The 20420-nt window shown below is 52.3% G+C and overlaps 1 protein-coding gene across 2 annotated transcripts; it reads left to right on the top strand.

Annotated features, from left to right (window-relative positions):
* The first annotated feature begins 3954 nt into the window (after window positions 1-3954).
* Window positions 3955-19685, top strand: LOC142007546 (C-type lectin lectoxin-Thr1-like). 2 transcript variants are annotated; one of them, XM_074984224.1, is made up of 7 exons: window positions 4017-4074; window positions 4800-4998; window positions 5528-5607; window positions 11141-11235; window positions 11537-11674; window positions 18041-18155; window positions 19344-19685. In XM_074984224.1, the coding sequence occupies exons 3-7, from the start codon at window positions 5541-5543 to the stop codon at window positions 19409-19411; spliced, it is 483 nt and encodes a 160-aa protein (XP_074840325.1). In that variant the 5' UTR covers window positions 4017-4074; window positions 4800-4998; window positions 5528-5540; the 3' UTR covers window positions 19412-19685. The 2 variants fall into 2 exon arrangements, with proteins under 2 accessions (XP_074840326.1, XP_074840325.1); XM_074984225.1 differs by lacking the exon at window positions 4800-4998 and having other exon boundaries at window positions 3955-4074.
* Window positions 19686-20420: the final 735 nt, after the last annotated feature.

Below are 20420 nucleotides of genomic sequence, written 5' to 3'. Positions count from 1 at the left end.
CTGAGTGAGCTGGCAGCAGGGACCGATGCCAGAGAGACGGCTGGGGAGCTGGGCTGGGCTGCAGGCAGAGAGGTGGGTGGGGAGGCACTGGAAAGATTCCAGACCCCAATCAGCAGCAAATATTGACCTGCAGCTGGATCACAACATTTGCATACAGTGGCTTACCATTCACCTGCTTACGCAAGTGGTTTATTACCCACCAGCTTTCCACAAAACCAGCTCCTGTTGACTGAAGAGACGTGTTCCAGCCCTAACTGCACATTCAGCCCTGCTGTGGGGCCCCTGGTGCTCTGGGGGCAGCCTGAGGGGGGAACCAGTGAGGCCATCGGGGTGCACAGGGAAGCCCATCCCTGCTCTCAGTCACCTTGGCCTTGCTCCAGAGGGCTGGCATTGGAGCAACGTGGGGCTGGGTGGGTTGATTTCGCAGGGGCTGTGCCCTAAAAGTGCACCTGCCCAGAGCTTGGGTTAATCAGCGCCTGCATTGCTCTGCAGGGGGCGGTAACCCCAACACAAGGCCTTGGCTGGGGGAGACCAGAGGGTAAGAAGGCAGGTGTCAGGGGCGCCCAGGGAATATCCCAAAGGGTCTTCTGTGGCACAGCCATGTCAACCTTTCCAAAAACGGTTCCTTTCAATCCACCACAACCGTCACCCAGCAGTGACCGGAAGTCAGGAATTGTCCCCGTCAGCCTGCATCTGAATTTTTCAGCACAAAAATAATTGGGATAAAAATTTCCACCCCACGCTATAGCTGGTGTCCTCGCGAGAGTTGCCTGGGCTAGTGCTACAGCCCCATCACCAGCTCTTCTGAGGAGGGGGCGACCGTGGTGTAACAATACCCGAGAGCGGCTGCCCCACACCCCACCCTCTCCTACAGCCCCATGTTCCCAGGCAGCCCCTGCATGGGAATTCAGGGAGAGCTGAAGGCTCAGCCACTCAGTCCCACTCTCAGCGTTGAAAGAAAACCAGAGCAACTGAAGGCAGGTGGAGCTCTCAGCCAGATCTTCTCTGGGAAAGGAATGAGAATCCCTGCACAGCCCTTTGCGAGGGGCTGCGGAGCATGGGGGGAGGCCGGGCCCCACAGCAAAGTCCAAAGTATTTAGATATTTGGTCTCTGCTCCAACTGTCGGCTTTCATTGAACTTCTGGGTGTTCGACGACCCCTCATGAGGGTTCAAGGGCTGGAAAGTGGGCCAGAGGATCAACTGGTCCACAGCTACTGGCTTAAGAGGGTTGGTGACCTTAACTCCAGAACACGCGATAGTGAGGGTAAATAGCAAACCTGGCTGCTTTTTGTGCAGGGGCTGAAGAAAGCTTCCAGGAATAACCCTTAATAGCAAATCCACCTTTGCTGAGTTAAACGTTTCTGAGGCAAACCTTTGCGAAGCAGGATGTTAGTTGGATGTAATGTCTGCGACAGGAACTGAGAAAAATGAAGAGGACGGGTCATTAATACAGGTTGATCTGGATCTCTGGTGAAGAGGGGCGGAAGCGAACAGCACGCGTGGCAGTACAGCTCAGCATAAGCCAGGGCTCCCTCTAACTCTTTCCACACACGTCCTGAGTCAGTTCCGTTCTGTGCACCGAGGCGCGTGCATACACTCACCAGCAATGAGACACAGGCTGCCGGCTCTGCTCATCAGCTCGGCGGCATCTCACTCTCTCCTGGGAAGCTGCCCAAGCGCTGAGCTCACAGGGAGCTCTAGTGGAACCTGAGGCTTTGCCGTTCGTAGTTTCTCTGCCCTCCTTCTCTCGGCCTTTCTCTGAGCCCCAACAGGAAGCTGCTTGTGTATGTGAGCCCCGTTCTTAGCACAGGCCCCAACACCTGCCATCTGTTCTCCTCGTGCTGCCAGCCACCCTGGCTATCGCCAGGCACCGCAAGTCAGCGTTCACATCGCTGCCCAGTCAGGACGGTGCATCTCCCAGGCTCTTTGCACAGGCGTAAATGCCAACACTCAGTGCAAGGCACTGACAAGCCAGGCACAGGATGGTGTGATGGGCCAAGTGCTGGCCTGGGCTGGAGGGCCACGAATCACAAACTTTGCCCTTTTACCCTGCACGGAGGGGTCAGGGCCCAACTGGAGGGACCCCATTGACCCCCCCAGGTGAGCTTTTGCCTGGGACTTCTCATGGGACAAAGTGGATATGAGTTGAACCAGCCGGGCCAGGGCCCGGGGGACCCCTCCAGCCATCCTACGGCTGCCAGATTTTTGGGGAGGGTTTCCTGGACAGGCAGCCCCGGCAGCGGGATTCCTGGCCCAGGGGATGGGACCCCAGCAGTCACACAGCTGGGAAACTCCACGACTGGAAGACTGCGCTCAGCTGGGGGGAGAGGGACCCTGTGACCCAGCCAGCTCCCAGGCGCGGAACTGCCAGGATCTCCCCACCCGGGGTTCCTGTGAATGGGGCTGCTGGCAGAGCTCCATGCCCCTTCCAACTCCCAGCTGTGGGGCTGCCAGGGTCCCCCCATTCCTCCAGCCAGGGTTCCCGCAGCTGGGAGCTGGCTGGGATGCAGAGCTGGGGCCTGGCAATTTCCATGTTAGCAAGACAATTAATTTAAACAAAACTCCATGACAGATACACATATACTGCAACATAAATGCTTGCATGACTACACTCTGTACCACAAAGAGTTAAACTAACAGCTTTCGGAGTTGGGCAGTTTCTTCAAGGTCTTATGGTCTGGGTTTTTGTTCCATCAGCTGTTTCTCACAGCCCAGATGCACCTGCTCCGTTATTCCTGACTCCCAGTAACTTGTGTTTGAGAAATTTTTACTACCTTTTGATTCTAATGCCCTCCGGACAGAAATAATTCCCCTCCCCCTTTTTTTGCGGGGGGGTCTTTTTGGGGGGGGGTCTTTTTTTTCATTTTTTTCTTTTTCTGTTTTTTTTTGGGGGGGGGTCTTTTTCTAACTCAAATGTACCCTCTGGAGGAAAGTGCTTCAAAGGATCATTTCTGGTATACCAATTCCATTTATCTAAAATCTTGCAAGTAGACTGACCTATCCCCATAATTTATTTTCTCCCTATGAGGCATGAACCGCAGTTCACCTGGCTCATAGGGTGCGAGGCATGGAACCAAAGTTCACCTGCTCCGCAAGATCTCTCCCTGCAAGGCACTGAACTGAAGTTCACCTGGCTTACAGGGTGCAAGGCACTGGACTGAGGTCCACCTGGCTCGCCAGATCTTTCCTCCCCCTCTCCTCCTGTGAGGCACTGAACCGGAGCTCGCCTGGCTCACGGCATGCGAGGCACTGAACCGGAATTCACCTGGCTCGCGGGAGGGGGGTGGTTCCCGGCACCCGCTCCAGCCCAGCAGGACATCTGCGTCCTGGCGCCTGGAAACATCGTGGCAGGAGTTAAGTCTGCCCGGACTTAGGGATATCTTTAATGGTTAGTCTTTCTTCAGAACAGAAACGGAGGGAGGCAGCAAGGCTTTCCACAGTTCCGTGTGCCGAAAGAGAGTAGCGGCACCACACCAGCTTTTCGCGTCCGAACACAGGGGGTCCGGTGCATGGCTGCCTCACTAGAGACACCGGTGTGCCCTGTTGGGACTGTGACACACAAGACAGGCCTAATAGACAAAGACACACACAAACAGACAGACACAGAATGTTAGCCGCTCCACAAAGACGGAACCCGTAGCTCCCCCTTACCCTGACGGCCGGCGGCACTCCAGTCCCAAGCCCCTGCGGGGAGATTTTGTAACAGGTATCCGCCTTACCTTCTATTGAGCGCTCTTGAGAGGCTTGATGCAGCCAACTCTGGTATTTTATACCCTGACACAAACAAAGCCCAGTGCCAGAGGCAATTAGGTAGAGAATCGTAAACCACTCGTCCAAGAGAAACCGTTATCAGCAAAGAGAAACAGGTACCGGGGAGCTGGAGCCTTAACTCCAAACAGCCCATTAACACATTCCATAGAGCTCCTCCTCCCTGCTATTCCCAAACAGGTCAGGGAAAGTACAGGAGGCCCCAACACCTGCCGTCCGTTCTCCTCGTGCTGCCAGCCACCCTGGCTATCGCCCGGGGAACCCTCTGACATGTAGTGCCCAGAAGCACTGAGACCCCAGCTGAGGTGAGTGAAGTCTCTGCTCTACAAACTTGGCTGAGAGCCAGCTGAACTTTAGCTCATGGGGACACTGCAGGGCTTTAGACTCTGTGCTCGAAGGTCCTGTCCCTGACGCCAGCAAGCAGAGCCTCATGGTGGCACAACTGGTGCATTGGCTGAGAATCAAACCCAGATCAACTGCCTGGAAAGTACCTATGCTCCCCACTATCCCACGTGAGCTAAGGGCGTCTGTGAGGTTTTTGGGGAGGGTTTGCTGGACAGGAAGCCCCAAGCATGGAATCCCTGGCTGAGCAAACAGGACCCCAGCAGCCACACAGCTGGGAAACTCCACGACTGGGAGACTGCGCTCAGCTGGGGGGAGAGGGACCCTGTGACCCAGCCAGCTCCCAGGCGCGGAACTGCCAGGATCTCCCCACCCGGGGTTGCTGCGAATGGGGCTGCCAACAGAGCTCCATGCCCCAGCCAACTCCCAGCTGCGGGGCTGCCGGGGTCCCCCCATTCCCCCAGCCTGGGCTCCCGCAGATGGGAGCTGGCTGGGATGCAGAGCTGGGGCCTGCCAATTTCCATGACAGGTTCCATGGCCTGTGGGACATTTTTGTGTGACCGCAGGAGGCGGGACTTGTCACAGAAATTCGGGACTGTCCCACATCTGGCAACGCGAAGCCACCCACATCTCAGCGCTGGCAAACAAAGTCAGAGATCAGCTTTTATTTGCTTGCTCCTGGTCACAGCCCAGCTGGCAGGAGCGTCCTGGCTCTTGTTACCTGTTTGCCTGAGCAGTAAAGGATTGTGCACAGATTTGCAAATTCAGTATTGACTACTGGCTCCCTGCCCTGCACTGCTCTATAAATGCCCCTGGCCCACCGGTGCCCCAGGCAGCTGCACTTGAGCAGACCCTGCACCAGAACAGCTATCCAGAGACACAGTCAGGTGAGACCCCGGCTTCCTCCTTCTTCTTCCTCCTCCCTCGCTGTGGGGCTGGTGGCAGCTCACCCATTGCAGGGCTGGGGGGCCAGGCTGGGCCTGTGTGAGTCCCCTGACCCATCTCCATCTCCCCCAGCACAGCACTGCACATGGCACCTGACGCCCTGCGGGGATGTACTGAGTGCCCTGCCCCTCCCACAGCTGGGCCCAGCACCCAGCCCTGTGCCCCGTCCCTGCTGCAACATCCCTCCGCAGGGCGGCTCTCCCCTTGGACCCCTTCTCCCAGCCATGGTGCAAGGGGGTTCCCAGCCCACACTGCGGGGTGTGGAATTTATCGTCCTTCCCTCTCTCCCTACCCACCAAACGGTGTCGGGTTCCCAAACACTCAGTGTCCCTGAAGCTGGAGATATGAGCTAGATTCAAACCCCCACTAATGGGGAGGAGGCCCCAGGGTGGGATCAGTGGCTGGTTCATGGGTAGGGGGAAGGTCACTCCAGGCTCTCAGGGCCTCATCTCCCATGTGTGTTTCCCCCAGGGGAAGTGAGAAGATGGGGCCAGTCACCTGCTTCAGCCTCGGCCTCCTCGGCTTCCTGATGTTTAGCCCCTCCGTGGAAGGTGAGTCCCGGCCCGGCCCCTAAGACCAGGAGACCCCAGGTTCTGTAGCCATCGACGGGAACCAAACTCATTCCACTCAGGGCTCCACAGCCCTTTCATGGGGGACCAGACACCACAGCGGGGTCCCCAGAGCCTCTGCCGCAGCCAGCCCATCAATCCAGAACCCAGGCAGCAGCTCAGCACCTTCCTGAGGGGAGAGGCTGCTTCCTACTGCCCCAGCTCTGACAGCAGAGGGAATCCCTGAGCCCTGCTGGGGCTGGGAGCGAGAACCAGGCTGGGAGCTAAACCCTCCTCTGTCTCCTGCTGCTGCTCAGGAGTCACATCCCTGACGAGGGTGCGAAGGGTTACTCCCAGCCGGGGAACAGAAGGCGGGAATACGTCCCACATGAGTGACGTCCCATTCTCTTCACTGGGCTCAGAACAGGCCCTCTTCATCAGCTTGATCCCTCTTCCTTGGATAATTCAAACCCTTCCCTCCTCCTGTCCTCCAAAGGAAGCTCCTGGGACCCATGGACTATTCCCCTTCCCCCGCGCCCGTCTTTCCGTATCCTCACAGATCTCTGCACTTACTCCCCAGGTGCCTAATTCCTCCCCCCACCCGTCAGTCAGTAGATCTCTGCCTTCCCTTCCCTCTCTGGGCCCTCAGCTATCAGAGGGGTGCAGAAATCTCAGGTTCAAAGGGACGTCCAGGGGTCCCTAGTCCAGCCCACTGCAGTGACGCAGGACCCCGTAATTCTGCATCAGCCCTGCATGGTGTTTCTCCAGCCGGTTCCTCAAACCTCCGGTGAAGGGGAACCCACAAACTCCCTTGGATGCCGATTCCCCAGCTGAACTACTCTGAGGGGGAGCAAGTTTTTCCTAATATCTAACTTAACTCCCTTGCTGTGGATATAACACCCCTTAACCAGGGCAACCGTATCTCCCTGTCCCAAATACAGGACAGGGAGATGGGGGGACGGGCAGCTCCTCCCGGCTGCACCAAGCCCCGGGGAACCGGCGCTCCCTGTCGCCCAAGCCCCAGGAGATTGGAGACCCGCAGGAGGTCCTGGAACAGAGCACTGGGGGACTGGTGACTTGTGGGCACTCTGGGCCTGGGGCCTCAGGGAAGCGGCAGCCACAGGCGCTCCCACCCCTACCCCCAGCTCCCAAGGGCCAAAATATGGAACAATTTGTCCCTTTTAAAAAATAAGTCTGGATGCCTTTTGGGCGTCCCAAATACAGGACAGTCCCACCCAATACAGGTCACCCACCCTCAACTTATGTGAAAACTGTTCTCAGCAGGGATCTCAGTTTCCAAAGTCAAAAATTCTCAGAAGAAGAAAAATCTGTGGTTTTCTATGGTTGTAATTAAAAGCTGAACTCTTGTTTCCCTAGCCACAGTACATATAGGTACCCATTGAATACAGTCTTTTTTCGATATATATTTACAGACGTAAAACAATAGACTGATCCAGTCTCCATGCATTGTCTGGCTACCATCATTGGTAACCCAAATGTTTCGACCTCTTGTTTTCATATCTTTTCATGCAAGTTTTGTTTAGTGCTTCATATGTTTTACAATTGTCTGCCTTTCAACATAATCTGCAGCCATTCCACATACTGTACGGAACAGGGCATTACCATGAATGTGTCACTCGTCCTCGCAAACCGCAGTGACACAGTTTTTAGAGGTGATTTTTAAAGTGTTCGGCATCTTTTCATAACATTGCTCCCCTCTGGAGGCTGAAGGGAAATTTGAGATGCATTAAGACAGGAACCCCGATATTCCATTGAGTAAGAGGTACACACTGGAAGTGGTTTATTGGAGAATGTTTGTGCATGTAAATCTAAAGCACAGCCATGAGACGGGAGGTTGCGTGCACTGCGTGAGACTGGTACTGTTTGTGGAAGTTAGTCAGTAGTTAATGGAAGTTTTTATTTTTTCACAAAACAGATGTAAAAAATGCAAATTCCACATATTTCGGTTGCCAGATTCCCCTCAGTCGTCATCTCACTGGAGAAGAGCTGGGCAAAATACAGCCAGTGGAGCCTGTTCTAGGTGGGGGTGGGATAGCTCAGTGGGTTGAACACTGACCTCCTATGCCAGGGTTGTGAGTTCCATCTGTGGGGGCATTTATGGATCTGGGGCAAATAGATTTGCAAGGGGAAAAAAAAAAAGGGTGGTGCTTGGTCCTGCCAAGAGGGTGAGGAGCTGGACTCCATAACCTCTTGAGGTCTCTTCCAACTCCATGAGATTTGGGTGTATTACAGACCAAACCCCTTGGCCCTGCACCTCCACCATAAACATCATGGAAGGGCGCAGCCCTGGACCACTTTATAGATTCTTGGACTGGCTCCCCACCCTATACTATTGTGCAGCCCTGCCTGAGACTAAACTTCCCCAGTATTTAACCCTTTCTCATAGGGCAGGTTTTCGAAAACTTTAACCTTTTTTGCCATCCTCCTTGGGAATCACTCTACATTATTCAGTGGGTCTGTCCCACGAAAGCTCATCACTTTATAATTCTAATTCTAAGACTAATTCTGTTAGTCTTTAAAGTGCTACTGGACTGCTTGTTTGTTTTGACAGTATGTAGACTAGCACGGCTTTCTCTCTGTTACACATGATTCAGATCTTTTTTAAAGTGCAGCACCCCGCACTTCCACCTGAAACCTCAAGAGGGCTCAGCAGAGCAAGAAAAACACCTGCTGACTCTTCCATGCAATACTCTTGTTAACACACCCCAGAATGATATCGGTCTTTTTGTCGTCTGCATCATATTGTTGACTCATAATTAATTTGTGATCCACAGTCATCTCCAGAGCCTTTCCAGAAGTACGACTGCCAAGCTAGTTATTTTCTATTTGTAGTTAGGCATTTGATTTTTTCTTCCTAAGTACTTTGCGTCTGTCTTTATTGGGAATCATTTTGCTGATTTCTGCTTTAATCTCCAATTAGTTAAGGGCACTTGAATTCTAATCCTGTCCTCCAAAATGCCTGCAACCCCTCCAAGCTGGGTGTCATCCATCACATCTGCAGTCCTAATTATTAACAAAAAAGTTGAGTATTACCAGACCCAGGACAGACTGCTGAGGGACCTCGCTAGACATGTTACCCCATTTAAGAAAAAACACTCTTTGAGTAGGGCCTTTCAATCAGTTGATAGAATCATAGAACAATAGAGGTGGAAGAGACCTAAATAAGCCATCGAGTCCAGCCCCCTGCTCTAAGCAGGACCAAACCCATCAGGTCAGCCCAGCCAGGGCTTTGTCCAAGCGAGACTTAAACACCTGCAGGGATGGAAACTCCACTACTTCCCTGGGTAAACCATTCCAATGCTTCACCACCCTCCTAGTGAAAAAGTTTTTCCTAATGGGGGAAGTAGGGCAGAAGGCTTGACTGCTTTTTTTTTCCTAATGTTCAACTTGGACCTTTCCAACCACAACTTAAGACCATTGTTCTGTGTTCTGCCATCCGTGACCACTGTGAACAGCCTCTCTCCAGACTCTCTTCAGTAAGTTGAAGGCTGTTATCAAGTCCCCCCTCAGTCTTCTCTTCTGTAGACTAAACAGTCCCAATTCCCTCAACTTTCTTCATAAGTCATATGCTCCAGCCCCCTAATTATTTTGGTCGCCCTCCGCTGGACCCTCTCCAGTGTATCCACATCCAGCGTCCAGTTGTGCATCAACCCTACAGGAATTTCGTCTGGGTCACATCTCCATAGTTTGCTTATGAGAACGTCCTTTGGGACTGTAAAAAGATGTACTAAAATCAAGCTCTATCAAGTCTGTATCTCCCCCAGCCGCACAAGGCTCGTAGCCCTGCTAAAGAAGGAAATGAGGTTGGCTTGCCATGATATCACCAACACAGGTCCATGCTGGCTATTACTTATCATCCAATTACCCTCGAGATCTGCGCTGTCCAATACGTTTGCTTCTCAGGACACTGTGGGGTGCTGAATCCAGCCCTGGAGCCGCATTTGGCTCTTCGAGCCTTTAAATGCGGGAGACAGACGTGGCGGCTCTGGTGGCCCCAGTGGTGGCTCCAGTGGCTCCAACCCTGGCCCTGGCGGGAAGGGCTGGGGGAGTGCAGCTCTGGCGGAGGGAATTTACTTCAAGGAAGGGTGAGGGCATTTATTTAGAACTGGGGTGGGGGCTGTGGTGAATACAGAAGGACGATGATTCAATTCCTATTGGACATCGCTGCTCTAGAGGCTTAAAACTGACTGTTTCATAACGTGGTGCTGCAGTTAGGCTACTGGTCTATAATTTACAAGATCTTCTTTGCTCTGCGGTTAACAGAGCAGGTGCTACGTTTGCTCTTCCACAGCCCTCTGGGAGCCCACCTGTCCTCCAGGAGTACTCCACATCCCCACCCCCGACACAGCTCCCCACCCTGCACGGCATCCCTTTCCCCAGTCCGGCCCCCGCACTCTGCCTCATCCTGCCCCCTGTTCTGCACACCCCGAATTCGCTCTTCCAGCGCTCTCTGAGTAGCTCTGAACAAGGGATCCCCCACAGCTCGGAGGGACTGGTGGGAGGAGGAGGAGCTGGTTGGCGGGATCTGTTGGTGGGTGGGAGGTACGGCCGGGGGAGCTGATCAGGGAGGTAGAACACCCAGTCTCTTTTATAATGTGGGTGCGCCAGTCCTGGAGCATCCACAAGAACAGTGTCTATATCCCCACCGCTAAATATATTCAAGAAAGATGTGGAGAAATTGTAAAAGGTCCTGAAAAGAGCGACAAGAATGATCAAAGGTCTAGAGAACATGACCTGTGAAGCAAGGCTGAAAGAATTGGGTTTGTTTAGTTTTAAAAGAGAAGATTGAGCAGGGACATGATAGCGGGTTTCAAGTATCTAAAAGGGTGTCATAAGGAGGAGGGAGAAAACATGTTCTTCTTGGCCTCTGAGGATAGAACAAGAAGCAATGGGCTTAAACTGCAGCAAGGGAGGTTTGGGTTGGACATTCGGAAAAAGTTCCTAACTGTCAGGGTGGTCAAACAGTGGAATAAATAAATTGCCAAGGGAGGTTGTATCTCAATCTCTGGAGATATTTAAGAACAGGTTAGTTAAATGTCTATCAGGGATGGTCTGGACAGTACTTGGTCCTGCCATGAGGGCAGGGGGCTGGACTCGATGACCTTTCAGGGTCCCTTCCTGTCCTAGCATTCTATGATAAGTGTACTCTGATTCAACTGCCTTATGACCTCCCTGCCCCCAACCTCATCAGGTTCCCCAGGTCTCCTGCACAGAAGATAGGAAGTGTCCATCTTCCCTGTGGGCAGCCCAGCTCTCTAAGCGAGGCGAGAGTGGTAATAACCCACAGGCCAGTCTCTGTGCCACAGACAAGCGGGTCAGGCAGTGGCAGCTCTTTGATCCGAGTGACTTCGGCCACACTCTCCATAGGCGAAAGGGGCCAGTTGGCAGGGGGAGAGACACTCATGGGGCTGAGGGGAGTCTGCAGGAGGCAGAGCGACCAGACCCCGCAGTTCTGTTCCATTCGCCTCTCACCACGGTGTCCTCTCTCCCCGTCCCATCCCTTCTCTCGGCTCAGGAGCAGGGGCCGCGTCCTGTTTCCAAGACTGGCGGTACTACAGAGAATACTACTATGCCTTCTTCCCCGAGAAGAAGACCTGGTCAGAGGCTGAGGTACAAGGATCCTCTCAGGCGGGAACAGGGCATGGTGGGTTAGTCAGGAGGGGCAGGGAGTGAAGGGGTTGGGTGACACCACCTCTGGTCCCAGAGCGTATCCCTGCAGGGGTGGGGTGGGGCTGCAGAGGTGACGTGGCTGGTGCCCGGCTTGGGGGCTCAGGAAGAGGCACCGGGAGGTGACTTTCTCTCCTCCCAGCTGCCCCTGCCCCTGCTGCGGCCTGGTGGGGCAGGACCCCACCCAGGGCTAGGCGGTGTCCTCCTGCAGGGGAGACGGGCCTCGCTGATGTCTCTGCTGCAGGTGCTGTGTCAGTATTACCACGTCGGGGCCCATCTCGCCTCCATTCTCAGTGAGGAAGAAGGGCAAATGGTGGCCAGGAGCATCTCGGAGGCAGGCTTCAAGGACAACGTCTGGATTGGACTCCACGACCCCCAGGAGGTGAGTGATCAGCTCCAGCAATCTGCCAAGCCCCCTCATTCCCTGCACCCCACAGTCCCACCCACTCCCCCTCGCCACGTTCCCGAGCAGTATTTCCCTGCCCGTGGCTTGCGGCTCTGCTCTTGCTTGAAGTCTGCACTGCCCCAACACTGCCGGACGCCCAGCTTGGGGTAATCCTGCCCTTGCCTGCTTCTACATAGGAGAGCCCCAGCGCCATAGGGCAGGGAGCAGGAGGGGGACTGGTCCCAGGCTGGGAAGAAATCTTGGGGAGGTGGAGTAGCCATTGTGCAAACAGGAAAGAAGCATCGGGGTTAAGGGGGGCAGTCCTGTCACACCGTCCTATTTGCAAATGTACCGAGCTCAGCCTGAGCTGTGCCTCTCAGGAGGCTCCCGAGCAGCTGCCACAGACTCAGGCCCTGGAACCCCTGCACCAGACTGGAGGCTGGGCTGGACTCGGAGCAGGAGGGGTAAGAGGCTCTGGGTGTTGTTCTCCAGTCTGTTCAGCCATCCAGCTCCCCCTGTTCCTCTGGCAAAGGCTGCCGGCTAGTCCCTCAAGGGAGCTGAGGCCAGGCCGGAGCCAGCAGCCCTAAAGTGAGAGGGACCCATATCCCCTGGGCTGATTCTACAGAGCTAGCCAGTGCTGTTAATCTGGGGTCAGACCGGTGCTGAGCCCACAAGCAGGGAAAAGGCCCCATGCCCCATCCCCTGAGCTGTCCAGCATCTCCATCACAGACACACGTCTACTGTGCTCACCCAGGGTGAAATCACCACATTAACACCACCAGTGCCCCTTGGTGGGCCGTGCCCCTCAGGTTAGGGACTAGAACACACTCCAGAGTGACTCTGCTTCACAGTGCACAGATTTCTCAAGCCCGTACGCTGGAATTTCTGTTGGGCGTATTTTTTAACAGATGTGGGCTACAGAGTTTTCATGATCAAGTTCTCCTGCTAAGTGTTACTATTAGATCAGCCTTTCCAGGGGCTGTTCCCCAAGCTGGCCCCTCCATACCCACAGCCCTGTCTCTCCCATGGCTTGAACAGGGCACTGCTGTATTGGGTTTCAGTATTTCTGTGGTACCTTATCACCAAGGGCACCATGTAAGGGGGATGAAGAGAGGCAGTAGACCTCCCCTAAACTTCAAACACCTGGATTGCACATTTGAGGTCTGCTCAAAGTGCTTACCCTAGCTTCAGACACAGCTTTTAACTGTGACGGGCTTTCCAGCTTTGCCTTTGAGGAGGGAGTTAGTTTGCAAACAGAGAGAGCCTGGGTGCTTGAGAATAGCAAAAGGCAAAGGGACTGACCGATTGTTAGATCATCAAGAAAACACTTAAAAAGATAACAAGAAGTCCTGTGGCACCTTTGTTAGCTGATGGTCTGGTGAGATGCCACTATGCCCTTGTATTAATATGAGATTTCAACTGCCAGGGCAGAGCTCACTAGTGACCAGGCTGAGAGCTGCTGAAAAGCAGGTAGGTTCTTTGTTTTGTGTTCAGGTTTGCACAGTAACAGGAGGAGTCAGGTTACCACTTAATCAATTACTTTGTTTATTTATCTAACTAGTTAATCTCTTAGGCCGTGTCTACACTAGCCCCAAACTTCGAAATGGCCATGCAAATGGCCATTTCAAAGTTTACTAATGAAGCGCTGAAATGCATATTCAGTGCTTCATTAGCATGCAGGCAGCCGCGGCACTTCGAAATTTGAGAAGATGGGAATAAGGGGACTTCGAAGTAGGCGGGGTCCTTTCGAAAAGGAGCCCTGTTGGGACGAGCCGCGCGGCGGCGAGGCGCATCAAGTTCGAAGTGCCGTGGCCGCCCGCATGCTAATGAAGTGCTGAATATGCATTTCAGCGCTTCATTAGTAAACTTCGAAATGGCCATTTGCATGGCCATTTCAAAGTTTGGGGCTAGTGTAGACGTAGCCTTAGTGTTACAATGTTGCTTTGTTTGTTTACCTAGCAAGTTAAGCTCTTGTGGTTACAATTGTTGCAAGGTTTATACTTTGATTACAAATAGCTATCATACACTCTAATTCATAGATCTATACTTGTTAAAACACTCCCAAATTAACTGTCATAATGTAGTAAGAAAAGCCAAAAAAGAGTTTGAGGAACAGCTAGCCAAAAATTCAAAAAACAATAGTAAAATGTTTTTTAAATACATTAGAAGCAGGAAGCCTGCTAAAAAAGCAGTGGGGCCCTTGGATGATAAAGATATAAAAGGAGCAATCAAGGAAGACAGTGCCATTGCGGAGCGATTAAATGATTTCTTTGCTTCAGTCTTCACGGCTGAAGATGTTACAGAGGTTCCTAAATCTGAGCCAGCCTTTTTAGGCGACAAATCTGAGGAACTCACTCAGATTGAAGTGACATTAGAGGAGGTTTTGGAATTAATTGATAAGCTGAATAGTAACAAGTCTCCAGGACCAGATGGCATTCACCCAAGGGTTCTGAAAGAACTCAAATGTGAAATTGCGGAGTTATTAACAGTGGTTTGTAACCTATCCTTTAAATCCACTTTGGTACCAAATGACTGGAAGACGGCCAATATAACGCCAATATTTAAAAAAGGCTCTAGAGGAGATCCTGGCAATTATAGACCGATAAGTTTAACATCAGTACCAGGTAAATTAGTAGAAACACTAGTAAAGAGTAAAATTGCAAGGCACATAGAAGAGCACGAATTGTTGGGCAAAAGTCAGCATGGTTTCTGCAGAGGGAAGTCGTGTCTGTCTAATCTATTAGAATTCTTTGAAGGGGTTAATAAACATGCGGACAAGGGGCACCCAGTGGACATAATATACCTAGATTTCCAGAAAGCCTTTGACACGGTCCCACACCAAAGGCTTTTATGTAAATTAGGTGGTCATGGGATAGGAGGAAAGGTCCTTTCATGGATCGGGAATTGGTTAAAAGACAGAAAACAAAGGGTTGGAATAAATGGTAAATTTTCACAATGGAGGGGGGTAACTAGTGGTGTTCCCCAGGGCTCAGTCCTGGGACCGATCCTGTTCAACTTGTTCATCAATGATCTAGAAAATGAGGTAAGCAGTGAGGTGGCAAAGTTTGCAGATGACACCAAGTTGTTCAGGACAGTCAAAAGCAAAAGGGATTGTGAAGAACTACAAAAAGATCTCAGCAAACTGAGTGATTGGGCAGCAAAATGGCAAATGAAATTTAATGTGGGTAAGTGTAAGGTAATGCATGTTGGAAAAAATAACCCAAATTACACGTACTACATGATGGGGTCAAATTTAGCTACGACAGATCAGGAAAGGGATCTTGGAGTTATAGTGGATAGTTCTCTGAAGACATCCACGCAGTGTGCAGCGGCAGTTAGTAAGGCAAATAGGATGTTAGGAATTATTAAAAAAGGGATCGATAATAAGACAAAAGATATCATACTTCCCCTATATAAAACTATGGTACGCCCACATCTCGAGTACTGCGTGCAGATGTGGTCTCCTCACCTCAAAAAAGATATATTGGCATTAGAAAAGGTTCAGAAAAGGGCGACTAAGATGATTAGGGGCTTGGAAAGGGTCCCATATGGGGAGAGGCTAGAGAGACTGGGACTTTTCAGTTTGGAAAAGAGGCGATTGAGGGGCGATATGATAGAGGTATATAAAATCATGAATGGTGTGGAGAAAGTGAAGATAGAAAAATTATTTACCTTTTCCCATAATACAAGAACTAGGGGACACCAAATGAAATTGATGGGTAGTAGGTTCAAAACTAATAAAAGGAAATTTTTCTTCACACAGCGCACAGTCAACCTGTGGAACTCCTTGCCCGAGGAGGCTGTGAAGGCCAGGACTCTATTAGGGTTTAAAAAAGAGCTTGATAAATTTTTGCAGGTCAGGTCCATAAATGGCTATTAGCCAGGGATAAAGTATGGTGCCCTAGCCTTCAGAACAAGGGCAGGAGATGGATGGCAGGAGATAAATCACTTGTCTTCTGTTCTCCTTCTCTGGGGCACCTGGCATTGGCCACCGTCGGCAGATGGGATGCTGGGCTTGATGGACCTTTGGTCTGACCCAGTATGGCCATTCTTATGTTCTTATGTTCTAAATTCATAGGTCTATACTTGTTGAATTCATAGATCTATACTTGTTGAATGTGTGCAAAATAAATGAAAAGTAAAATACCTCGCAGGTCTTATTCTTACCCCGCATTATCAACGTGGCTTGGCCAGTTTTTCTCTCTCAATCCCTTGGGAAGAAGTCCCTTGTCCTTTTTTTTCCAGGAGTCGAGCGTCCCCAGGGACCTGGGGAGACCCCCACCCTCCTGTGCAGCAGGAAAGATGATTGGAGCTCAAATAGGGGGTCTGCCGGACCCCTCTTTTATGCCCATTGGGTCACGCAGGCTTCTTCCTTGGTTTTAAAAAAAATGCCAATTGAATTAGACTGTCTGATACTGCAACGAAGCGTCCTGTGGCACCTTATACACTAACAGAAGAGTTTTGAGCATGAGCTTTCGTGAGCACAGACTCACTTCATCAGAGCATCTTATGCTCAAAACTTTTCTGTTAGTCTATAAGTTGCCACAGGACCCTTCGTTGCTGTTACAGATCCAGACTAACACAGCTACTTCTCCGATACTTGTCTGATACTGGTTCTCACAAGGAGTTCAAGGGTGTAGTGTACACCTGTGAGGTAGAGACAATTGGGGTCATTTGTGTCTTAATGGGCTGGAGATTTTCCTCCTGTCTGGGACAAGTGTCCTGGTGAATCAACTGATGGTAATTAGCCAAGGGCAGTCCGAGGCCCGGCTGTTAATCCGCCCATTGTTCTTAGCTTTGCTCTGGGAGCTTCAAAGGCCGTGGCTAAAATAAGCCCATCTGTGCTCTCGGGCGTTCCAGGCCTGGGCTATTCCTTCTACCCCTTTCGTACTCTGAAGCAGCTAGGGAAGGCAAGGTGGAGTAGAGCAAAAACAGGGGGTTCTGTCTGGCTACAACCTAATAGACTAACAGATATTTTGGGGCATAAGCTTTCGTGGGCAAAGACCCGCTTCATCAGATGCATTTGATGCATTTGACAAAGCCAGTCTTCACCCACGAAAGCTGATGCTCCAAAATATCTGTTATTCTACAAGGTGCCACAGGACTTCTTGTTTTTGAAGTTACAAACTAACTCGGCTGCCCCTTTGATCTTTGTCAACAGAATATTGGGAATGGAATAGGTAAGACCGAACGTATCACGTTGCGTTTATATAAAGCCATGGTTCACCCACAACTAGAATACTGCACCTGGATCTGATTGGCCCATCTAGAAAGTAGATACTGGAGTTGGAAAAGGTACTGAAAGGTCAATAGACATGATCTGGGGTAAGGAACAGCTTCCACGTGAGGAGAGATGAACAGGACGGGGACTTTTCACATTGGAAAAGAAATGAGTAACAAGTGATGGGGTCACGGGGTGTTAGAAGTTTAGCGAATCATGACTGGTGCAGAAAAATAGAGTAAGGAGATGTTATTTACTCCTTCACTCCCAGAGCACGAGACGGTCACACAAGGAAGTGTCTAGGCAGCGGACTGAAAAGAAACCAAACCAATTATTTCCTCACAGTCGTCCTGTGGGACTCTTGGCCAGGAGATGGTGGAAAGGCCCAGACTATAACCAGGTTCCACTGAGAACAAAAGAAGATTGCAGAGGACAGGGCCATGAGTGGCTGTTGGCCAGGCTGGGCACTAATGACATCCCCAGCCCCTGTTGCTGGAAGCTGGGAATGGGCGACAGAGGATGGGTGACAATGATTGCCTCTTCTCTGAAGTGCCTGGCCTCGGCCACTGTCAGCAGACCAGGCACTAGGCTAGATGGACCATTGGTCTGACCCAGTCCGGCCATTCTGATGTTCTCACATAGAGCCCGAATGTATCTGCCCCTGCTGTAACCACTAGGCCCCACTCCCCTCCCAGAGCTGAGGGAGAGCCCAGGAGTCCTAACCGTCTCTCTGCGCAGAGTCAGTAACAAAATCAGAATAGATATTAAAACGTTAAGGTGAACAGCCAGTGTCCCCTCAGTGCCTGGCCACGAGAGGTCAGAATGCATTTGAGCTGAAAGCGTATAATCTTTATTTAATTTTCTTTCTTCTATGCAGCAACTGGATAGACCCAGGGCTCCTCTCAGCTAATTGCTGAGTTACCTGCCAAAAACCCCTAGAGGTTTCCAGTGCCTGAGTAGCCCCTGGAAAGAGGTGATGTGAGGGCAGATGGGGTCAGTGTGCCACCCGCTCTCACTCCCTCCCCCACACCATTCACAGCATGCACAGCCCCCACCCGCTGCAAAATCTGAAATGGCTCCCTGCTCATCAGCAAGGCCTCTTCCCCACGGGACCCCATGACCTCTCTCCCCTGTCTCTGCAGAACAGATGCTGGACGTGGACAGATCGCTCCCTCTATAGCTACAAACCTTGGAACACTGGAGAACCAAACAATGAACATAACGTTGAGTACTGTACTGAGCTGGTGAAGGAGAAGGGTAAGGAGACAGCTCAAATGCACACGCCCCAACAAAGGATCCCAGACAGACCTCGGGCCACACACACCAGCCCTCTGCGGGGGTGGCATCCTGCCCTGTCAGCCTGCCGCTCACCTTCAGCCCGCACCGCTGCCCTCAGGAGATAACGCCCTTAACTCACCAGCAAACCTTCCCCTACACATCCCAGTTTCAGGCTCGGCTCCAGGCACCAGCAGACCTCACAGCACATTTGGCCCCAGATGAGCAGTGGAAAGGAAAGACCAAAGCATGGCTAGTACCTGCTAGGTGATATGTAGGTAGGGTGTGGCTTCTTTGGTGGGTGCCTTGGTGGCTTTTGCTACCCTCATTCAAGAGACAGCAGGGGGGTATTTTGTCCCCATGGCAATTTAGAGAAGCCTCAGGGCTGCTCTGACACTGGCACTAGCAACCCGGCTGGCCGGAGACTTCAGCCACACATCCAGTTGTTCTGTAGGCTGGAGAGGTCAGGTCTGAACTGGGCAGATGTCTCTTTTCTGGGTTCCCCCACTCAAGAGGAATCCCCAGCCGGCCAGTAAGGCAGCTTCCTGCTGTCTGTATTGCTGGAGTGATGCCAGGGAGGGCAGCAGGATGGAAAGTCCCATCACAATGGCTGACAAGAGCATGGAGACCTGGCTGAGCAGGGAAAGCTCACTTGTGAATGTGAGAGACTCATTCTTCATGGGCAGTGCCAACCACACAGAGTCACCCAGCCTCCGACTCCCACGTGCCAGAGTGTTCTGTTCTCAGCCCTGCCACTGATCTGCTGCATGACCCTGGGCAAGTCACTTCCTCACTATGGGCTTCAGTTTCCCCTCCCACCTCCTCTCTCCGTAGACTGTGTGCTCCCAGGGGGAGGGACATCTGGCAGCATGTGTGGGGCACAGCGCTGAGCAGCCCGGTCGTGCTTTCATCACATAAATCTCATTGCAATTGGAGAGGGTCTCCCCCAGTCCCTCTGACACCCAGCAGCCCTCAGGGGATGACGGAGCCTGTTCCTGTCTGAGCACATGGGGGGGTTCATCTCCAGCCTCCTCCTCCTCACAGCCTCATGCAAAGGAGCGTGGGGGGGTCTTCTCTTCAGAGAGCAATTGGGGGATGGGGTCACTGCAAGGGCAGGAACGCCCCCACTTGCCTTTCCCCCGCCCCAGTGATTTCTGTTTTGCCTTCTAGGTTATAAGAACTGGAACGATAAAGACTGTAGCACGAAAAACGGCTTTGTGTGCACGTACCGACCCTAGCAACCGGAGCAGCTCACCGCGGGCTGACAGGGGAGCATCGCTTCTGGGGTGCAAAGAACCGGGCTCCCTGGGTGCAATCAGACAACACCCCAGACTTTCAGCTGCTTTACTGCATCAAGGGCTGGTCCTCTGCCTCACTGAGAGATCAGCTCTCACCTCCCCAGCTGCAAACGCCCTTCCCCCTCGTGCCCCTGGGCTAGTTACACTCGGGCCCCTTCTCTCCCTTCCCCTCCATGGCCGCAGCCCACTACAGGAATAAACTCTGCTGAGCATGCAGGTGTGTGTGCGTCTCCTCTGTCCCACGCCTGGCCCCCGTGTACACCTGCCCATCCAGCCCACTCCGACTGTGTCCTGGAGGAGAGGGAGAGATCCCCAGAGGAGGGCAGGATGGGCCTGGCCTTTGGTAGGGTCGAGCCTCGGTTTTCCCCACCTGTCTGCCACAACCAGAGCGCTCCCTCCCTTCTGGGCACCCGTCTCTGATATGACCTCTGCTCACCCTCTGTGCTCCTCTGAGCAGGGACTGTCTAGCTGGTGTGTCAAGAGCTGGGAGCCTGCGGCTGCAGAGCTGGCACTAAAGGACTCTGAGTCCAGCCGTAGCAGACTCCTGGGATCAGGCACTGAGAGGGACATGTATAAAGATGACCAGACGCCCTGATCTTATTGGGATAGTCCCGATATTTGGGGAGTTTCCTTTATAGGCTCCTATTCCCCCTGCCCCCCACACACACGCCCATGCAGATGATGCAAAATTAGGGGGAGAGGTAGATACATTGGAGGGTAGAGAGTGAACCCAGAGGGACCTGCATAAATTGGAGGACTGGGCCAAAAGAAATCTGATGCGGTTCAACACGGAGAATAGTAGAGTCCTGCACCTGGGACAGAAGAGTCCCAAGCATTGTTACAGGCTGGGGACCCACTGGCTCAGCAGCAGTACGATGGAAAGGGACCTAGGGGTTACGGTGGATGAAAGGCTGGATATGAGTAAACAGTGTGCCCTTGTAGCCAAGAA

The sequence above is a fragment of the Carettochelys insculpta genome, chromosome 1 (assembly GCF_033958435.1).
Source record: "Carettochelys insculpta isolate YL-2023 chromosome 1, ASM3395843v1, whole genome shotgun sequence".
Lineage (NCBI taxonomy): Eukaryota > Metazoa > Chordata > Testudines > Carettochelyidae > Carettochelys > Carettochelys insculpta.
The sequence above is the reverse complement of the archived record's forward strand: the minus strand, read 5'-3'. Positions and strand labels throughout refer to the sequence as shown.